This window comes from Octodon degus, unplaced genomic scaffold, assembly GCF_000260255.1.
Source record: "Octodon degus isolate 3935 unplaced genomic scaffold, OctDeg1.0 scaffold00049, whole genome shotgun sequence".
In the NCBI taxonomy this organism is placed as follows: Eukaryota; Metazoa; Chordata; class Mammalia; order Rodentia; family Octodontidae; genus Octodon; species Octodon degus.
In genome coordinates this window covers 12,517,293-12,525,885 of record NW_004524625.1, presented here as the reverse complement: position 1 = coordinate 12,525,885, position 8,593 = coordinate 12,517,293, and the positions used below count along the sequence as shown (strand labels likewise).

At 43.7% G+C, this 8,593-nt stretch overlaps 1 protein-coding gene across 1 annotated transcript in view; it reads right to left on the bottom strand.

Annotated features, from left to right (window-relative positions):
- Window positions 1-8,593, bottom strand: part of Ccdc83 (coiled-coil domain containing 83) — a 62,152-nt gene that overhangs the window by 45,423 nt on the left and 8,136 nt on the right. The window contains exon 2 of the mRNA XM_004632608.2: window positions 7,998-8,120. Within this exon, the coding sequence (XP_004632665.1) occupies window positions 7,998-8,092 (95 nt within the window). The 5' untranslated portion in view covers window positions 8,093-8,120. The remainder of the gene's footprint in view (window positions 1-7,997; window positions 8,121-8,593) is intronic.

The window sequence follows — 8,593 nt, the reverse complement described above, 5'->3', positions numbered from 1 at the left end:
TTTTTTCCCTTCTCTTCCCAACCTCTTGCAAAAAAGAAAAGTGGGTTTCTGCTAATGAACTGAGCAGACATTAATATTTTATATGCCTTTTGAGCTGTGTAACTTAATATTTGGATACTTCACAATTTGTTTCATGATGTAACTGATAAAATGGTGATGTGTATTAATGTTAGTTCAGCCATCTGTGTTACCGTCTGAGTTTATACCATGTGGTTACAATTCTGTGGGAGAAATAATTTGTTAGTGTTCACAGCTTGTAAAAACTTAGTGTGAGAGCTTAAACATCTAATAAATAGTGAAATGCATTTAAAAAAAATACTGGAGAGATAAAGTTTTTATTGAAAAAAATTTCTGTTCATATGTTATAAATGTAATTTCTATACTTCTAATTATTTATAATTAATTCACCTTAAAGAAAATGTAGCAAAAGGCACACAAAAGATATGCTTCTTAGGATTCTAAAACATTCAGACAAACAGGACAAATAAAACAAAGGCTTCATAAAGGCAAGCATGTTTTGAAATACTAGGGTAGTTGGTTCAAGTTCATTTTCTTTTTTCGAAACCAGGGATTGAACTCAGACCCTTGTGCTTGCCAGGGAAGCGTTTATTCTACTGAGCCATCTCCCTGACCCCCCCTTTTTTTTTCAAGTTCATTAACATACTATCTTTTCTATAAATAATAAAAGCTTCTTAGGGCTGGCCAAATAGCTGAGAGATTAAAGCACGTGCAAGCAGGTGCAGGGGCTGGGGGTCCAATCCCCAGGCCTACTAGTGCTGGCCCCACCCCCAGGGCACACTGAGAAGGCAACTGAGACTGGGCTGGTGGCCTGCGCCTATAATCCCAGCTCTTGGGAGGTTGTAAACAGGAGAATTACTGCAAGTTTGATCTAATAGTGAGACCCTGAACACCCTGTAGACCCTTCCCTAAAATACAAAAAATAAAAATAAAAAATAAAAAGCTAAAAGCTTCTTTCCTGGCACACATGCATCTCTTTAAGTCCCAGCAAGTATCTGCCAAGCATATCTTAGCGATACAAAGATAGGAGCAGGAAGGCTCTGGTACAGGAAGGTATTTGCTACAGACTATAAGTGCGAAGACATCACTATGTTCCTATCCTCAGGTAAATCTCATAACTTTAAATTTGAAACCAAAATAAAGCAACATAAATAGCTTTATCCCTTCTATCAATTAAAAACAAAACAAAACTAGAAGAAAAATATACCACCTCTGGCACAGGGAACAGCTCTGGTTAAGAACTGAAGAACTCTGGTTTTAAATCTTATCCTTAACACTTCCCAACTATCTGATCCCAGGAAGTCGAATCCCTCTTCTGAACTATCAGCTGATGATGGCAGTACCCAGCCCCAAGCACTAAAGGTTAAAATAAGAAATCCCATGTGAGTGCGAACTCCTTCTGACTCGGAATCTGACATCCTCTCAGCTTGCTCTCTAAAATAGCACTGATATTTCTGACATTGGATACTTACAAAACAGAAAAATAAGGCTCCTTCCTTCCAAATGATGAGAAAATACAGCATAAAAATAAAACAACCCTTAGGGGCAAAATGGCTCTGTTTGAGTATCATGAACATCAGATTTTAGTACACGTGCTGCTGAAGCGAGCTTGGGGACTTTTATTTTCGTCCTGGCTCTCCACTAACTGCCTACAGTATTTACTTAGGCCTTCACTTACTCCTCTATAAACAAGAGTAAAGGAGGTGAGTTCTGGGGTTCTTCAGCTTCAGAGTTCCACAACTTCTATTCACCAGTGTCCCTTTCTATGCACTTGTACATGCAACTCAGAGTCCATGAGCTGCCGCTAGTTCCTGGGCACCAGAGATCATGTAGATGATCTTCGCTCTCAGGGAATAAAATTTACTAGGCAATAATTTAAAAACTAAGCATACAAACATTTATATACTGTGACAAATACGGGGGGGGGGGATATCAGGACATAGGAAGGATGGTAAATGAGCCAGGGAGACAGATCAGTGACATAAGCGCCTACCTGGCAAGCACAAGGTCCTGAGCTTGATTCCCCAGTACCACAAAGTAAATAAATAAATACAGTAAGTAAGTATATGGAACAGACTACTTTAGTAATGGATGCCACAAACTAGCAAGAGCTTCCAAGCTTAGGAATGAGAGCATGACAAACCAATAATCTGAAATGAGGCTTTGCAGTCATGTATGGATTACACAGTTTCTGCACGCATGGTAGAGGCAAAGGAATCGCAAGAGCTTGGTCTCCCCCGGCTGAGGCAGAGTCTTGGGGTAACATACAGCTGCAGTTCCAAGCCTGCCCTAGTGATGAGAACATGCACATGGGCTGGATGAGGGCAGACTCTGATGGGGACACATTTACAGTACAAAAGTTAGTTACTGTTTATCTCACACTTAAATTTAATTGGGGATTGATTGGTATTTGTCACATCTGCCAACCCCACATGAAAACACACTACTCCTACCCTAAGAACAGGGAAGAGCAAGCAGACGAGGGCTTCGCCTCATCTTCGCTTTGCAGTGAGCAGCTCAAGATGGTCTGGGTCGCACCAGCAGGCTGACACAGGATAGGTGGGAAGCAGCAGAGGGGAGGCGCTGAGACCCCTGAATGTCTGGGCCACTTCACTGGCCCCCTGTGGAGCTCCTGGTGCTTACAGCTCTAAGCCATCTGGGGCTTTCTCTGGAATCTACTTCATCTTTCCCAGCCTTCATGAGGTTAGAAAGTCAGTAGTAGGACTTCCTACTGGGAAGCATGAAAGCTTAACTTTAGTACTCCACACACTTAGCCCAAACTATGCAACATTCGATACTCACTGCCCTCTGTGTATTTTCCCTTTCATAGATCCAACCAACCCCAGGCCCTGTGAAGATCCAACCAACCCTTTCATATCTTCCCCGCCGGTGCTTACACATCAGTTAGTTCTCAACTGGGATGAGAAAATACGCATATATATATTTTTATGGACTGTGTCTGACTATCCCCCTAAGCATCATGTAGGCCTGGGGTGGGATTCTAGAGCCCTCAATTGACTCACGGTCCAGTGCTGGGATTACATGTGAGTGCTACACCAATCCCAGGACATGCAGCCTGCATACAGCATAAGGGAGGGAAAGAAGCTTGTTCTTTCATCTTCCCTTTAATTAACTTTTTTTTTTTTTTTTTTATGTATTTGGTACAGGGTCTACAGGGTCTCACTACACAGATCAGACTCGGAGTGATCCTCCTGTGTTCAGCCTCCCAAGCACTGAGATTACAGGAGCGCACCACCACACCCAGTCTCAACCATGGTGTCAGTGCAACCTGCGGGCAGGGCTGGCACGGCACACCAGGGATTAAACCCAAGCGCTGCGCTCCGCCTAACCAGGCGCTTTAGTCCCCGAGTTATCTGGCTGGCCCTTCACTCTTCCCTTTTTGCTCTTGTTGCCGTTGCTCATTTCTGCTGCCATGAATTGCTGCCCTCTGCCATGTGCTACTCTGCCTTGGAGCCAGCCGAATACAGACTGAAACCTCCACAAGCCGTGCGCTAAAGAAACCTGTCCCTCTTTAATTTCCGGCCCTGAATATTTTGTCTCAGCAGTGAGAGAAAAGTAACTAAAACATACATGACTTAGAAAGAATATGGTATTGCAGAAGCCGGAACTGAACCAAATGGAAAGTGCTCTGCACCAAGGAGCTGGAAGGCAACCAGCCTTATCACGCCAGCAAGCTCACGGGCAATCTCTGGAAAGTACTGGCGCAGAGTTGGCTTTGGTCTTAGTTTACACAGGTTTTGCAAGTCGGAGTTACAACAGCTTAAAAGCATGGTGCATTTTTATTGGGCAGCATCAGTTACTCTTCACCGCTGAGCAGGAAGTCCTGAGACAAGTGAGTCAACAGGTTACACTCAGCTGGAAAGAGCAGGCTGTGCAGCCAGGTGTCCACTGAGCCAGGTGGGTCAGCTCTGCTCTGCAGCTGGGCCTGACGCTCAAGGCTGACCGTGGCTGCAGACTTAACAGCTATGCGAGGGCTGCAGGAGCTTACTTTGTCCTAATATGGTGTCAGAACATAAGTAATTTTTCATTTTTTAAAATTTCCATCACAATAGTGCTATTGGAAAGCACAGTGATATTTAATTGTTGTCAATATAATTTTCTTTGCCCCCTCCCTCCCTGAATTATTAAAAGTATGAGTAATGAATCCACTTTTCACCTCTGTGCAGTTTCACTGAAAATTTGGACAATGAAAACGAATTAGAAGTCCAAAAAGATTCATCTACTTTACACATAACTAATTATATGTAAGTCTGTTCCAACATCCACATCATCCACTTTCATTGTAAAAAAACAAAACAAAACAAAACAAAAAATATAAGAAGAAAATAAAAAGTACCATTACTGAGAGATTACTTTAAAGATTTAGCATTGGCAGTATCAGCTCTTCACAAGAAAACCACCTTATGCTATTGGGATAGAGTTCTCATGTACATGGAATTACCTGATCAAAGGGCAAGATTGCTTTGTAGTTATTGCTTTTATTGTCAATTCAGAACATTTCAACAGGGGCTGGGAAGATAGCTCGGGGGTCTACGTGCCTGCTGGCGAGTGCAAGGGTCTGGGGTTTGATCCCCAGTACCGCATGCCATGCTAGACTTGGATTTCCATGTGTGCCATGTCAGCCCCCAAAACCAGGCATGGTGGCACACATCTGTGATCCCGGTGCTGGGGAGGCTGAGACAGGAGGAACACTACGACTCTGAGCTGTGTAGCAGGATCCTATACCAAATAAGTAAATATAAATAAAAATATTTGAACAATTTATACTTACCTGTAGGTAAGAAAGTGCCTGTTTCATGGTATTTTACCACTAAGAATTAATATTTTAAAAGAATATTCTTATATCGGTAGAGAAAAGTGCTTTTTGCTTTCATAAGTATAATTTTGCTTTTAGGCAAAATTCAACAATATCCACTCAAGAAAGAAACTGCGAACTCAGCTTCTGTACACCAGGCTGTACTAAACCCTAGCGATACCAGGAGTTGTAAACCACAATCTCCAAGGAGTTCAGAGTCAGTTGAAGGTCAGCCACACAGAAATTACCTTTCCTATTTTCTCCTCACTTCAAAGAGTCACTATAAAAATGACTATTTTATACAGTCTATAAATGTAAATACTCAAACCACAGACCCAAATAAACTTCAGATTTAAAAAGATGTATTTTTAAATCTACTTCTCACCTACAATTGTATCCACATTTATTTCTGTATCTATATCCATGAAAAAACTAAGAGAAAGACAAGCATAAAAGAAAGAAAAGGGCTGGGGCTGTAGCTCAGTGGCACAAGTGCCTGCCTAGCAAGTGCAAGGTCCTGAGTTCAATTCCCAGTGGGGGGGGGGGGAGAAAAAGAAGAAGGAAGAAGAACCGTCATTCTCAAAGATGACCATTTTGTAGATTTAACATGGGTAGTATGAGTTCACAATTACAGAGGCACACAAATGTACATTTTCAGGATAAATATTTTTAAAGCACAGTTACTCCAAAAGCATCTTGTTCATCATGTTCCCATTGTCAGGATAAAATGATGCACCAACGCTTCTACCTTCCAGGAGGTGAAGTTTATTTTGGTTCCTCATCTCAGTTCACCTTGGCTGGCTCCAAGGCAGAACCAGAAAGGGACAGGGGCCCAGTGAAGCAAAGGTTCCCAGCAGGTGCTTGCAGAGAGAAAGAAGGGAGGCAAAAGCACACCCTTCCAGGTCATGACCCTAGTGACCTCCTGCAACCAGGCTCCGCCCCCTCGCAGCACATCCGGGTGCTGACCTTGCCAACGGGTAAATGGAGGCATAGAGGGCCTCGGGACCCACCTAACACATGAAACTGGGGGTGGTGGTGGCATTTTTTAACTAAACCAAATCAACATTAACTGACCACTATATGCTCACTGCTTTATTATAAGATAAAACTGAGTGAGAAATTTAAGACACTGCCAGGAGACCCGGGGCCACCCTCCCTAGGTGGTGAGAGGAGGGGGTGGCGGCGTTGCACGTTTCATGCGCAGGTTCTGTGGGACGGGAGCCAAGGAATGAGCGAACTAGGGGTCTCGTTAGCACAGCAGGTGGCACATGTCTCATAATCTGAAGGAGTGAGCAAACTCACCCGCAGGGCAGGCACAGGTAGCCTTGGGCTGTTCCAATTCACAAGGTTATTTCATTTTAACAAATGAAAGGGAACAGAGGCATGGAATGTTTAGCTTAATCTTGCACTATATAGTGCGAACTTTCAGTACCTGTCTCTATCATGGGACAGTGCCTGGCCTCTGGGTAACCCCAAAGAGAGAAGCAGCTCTGCACAGGGAACCACAGCAGCAAGTCAGAGGCCAGGCAGGAGCCTGACAGCCCCCCTAAGAGGAGAGGAAGTTTTCAGTTACATTCAGAAATGAGTGCAAATAGTACCTGCTTGAACTTAACGGGATTGCAAGCACAAGATAACCGGAAACAGTTCAAAGACCCTTTCAACAGATGTCTCTCTGAGTTCTAGCCTTTTCACTTACTGCCTTCTAGAGAAAGATATAGAGATACATGTGGAGTTTCTTCAGGGAAAAGAGATGGATTTTTCCTGAATGATACTAAATTAATTCTCTTAAACAAAAACCTAGTCAAGCATCAGAGCCCCTACTTTCAACCTTGTACCCCTCCAAATGGCTTTGCATTTTCAATCTCAAGCATTCCTATTGCTCTAACTAACCCTTGCCTTAATCACTGTTTGCCCTCTGTCTCTCCCCCCACCTTCTCTTGCTCTCTGCCTCTCTCCCTCTCCCTTTACACCCCTCTCCCATCCCTCTGCTTCCTCTCAGTTCCCCAGCTATGATACTTTTTGGAATCTTCACCTCTTCTCCATACATTCTTTCCACTACTCTCTCTGTACCACACCTGTTTTTCTTCCAGCTTAAACATGACTTCTTCAAATATGATTTAATCTGTGTAGGCCAAGCCTAGTTATAGTATTAAACAGCTCTCAACACTTTTCTTTTATAGTACTGCATTACAACAACAAGTGTAATACTATCTAGTTTTAAATTTAAACATGTCTCCCATGGGCCCTTGGGCAAGGACCATGTGATCATGTTCATTGTTACTCTGTCTTGTTCATAATGAACTCTCAAGTACTTGTCCAATGAGAAAATGAAGTAATTTCAGTCTACTTGGGAAGAGACTAATGGTTATCTATTCAGTCCCTAAATATTGTACATTAGAACATCTCTATCAAAGGTTGAGATTCCCAGGTTTCGTGGGGATGAAACCACAGTACAGAGTATGTGTCACCTCTAGTTTCCTTTCTAGTTCCTGGGAGTGAAACACTGCAGAATGTTGTCATTACTAAAAATAACTCTCTAAATCAATTGGATTTGATCTATGACCACCTATGAATAAAGCAAGCTAGAAAGTCTAAAATATGGAAAAATAAAGCCCTCTTGTGCTCTTCTATAAATATATTTAATCCTTCCGTATAGAATTGAAGAGGAAGCCAGCAAGTGGTGTGCATGTGGCAGTGTGAAGCTGTTAACGTGCTGCAGGCAGCCAGGACCATGTAAGTGAACGCTGCCCAGCACACTTGGTAGAAGGAGCCACGTAAGTGAACGCTGCCCAGCGCACCCGCAGCCCGGGCACGTAAGTGAACGCCGACCAGCACATTCGGTAGACAGAGCCACGTAAGTGAACGCTGCCCAGCGCACCCTCAGCCCGGGCCACGTAAGTGAACGCTGCCCAGCGCACTTGGTAGACAGAGCCACGTAAGTGAATGCTGCCCAGCGCACCCGCAGCCAGGGCCACGTAAGTGAACGCTGCCCAGCGCACTCGGTAGACACAGCCAGAGCACCAAAAGCCTTTGCAGGCACACACCTAGCACACAGCGGAACTGCGTCTCCTGCTGTCTTTATTCTCTTGTTGTTCCTGTGTAGTTACCAATGTCTGAAGGATTTACACAAAGCACACCGCAGCTTTCAGGGGTCCACACTTACTGATAGTCCAGCAGGGCTTCATTGGCAGGCAGTCTGGCTTCCTTGAGGGGTCCAGTTGGTGCCTCCTTTTTATTTGCTTTCCCCGCACTGTCCATTGCTCCAGACAGCTAGTAAGAAATATACCTGTTTTTAAAGAGAGATGGAAAAACAGAGTAAGTTCCATATGTGCTCCACTACTTGTATTTATTCTAGATTAGACAGCACTAGCATGTAAAAACTAGCTTTTCACTGCATGAGGCGGCACACGCCTGTAAATGCAGCTACCTGAGGCTGAAAGTGGAGGACTGTAAGTTCAGGGCCAGCCTCGGCAACTCGGCTAGAACCTTGCTCAAAAAATAAAACAATCAAAGTGAGCTTGGGATGGAGCTCAGAGGTACGGAGCCTGCCTAGCACGTGCAAGGCTCTGAGGCCAGTCCCCAGTCCTCAAAAAATGATCCCCAAACAAAACAAAAAGAAACTGGCCTTTCTATTCTGATTGCTTCCTTATCCCCAGATCTAACATCGAGCACAAGACTGGAACATCATGAATCAACTGGATTTTTTTCCCCATAATTTTATTGAGAAACAAATAGCAATGAGACAGTTTCAAATCAAAT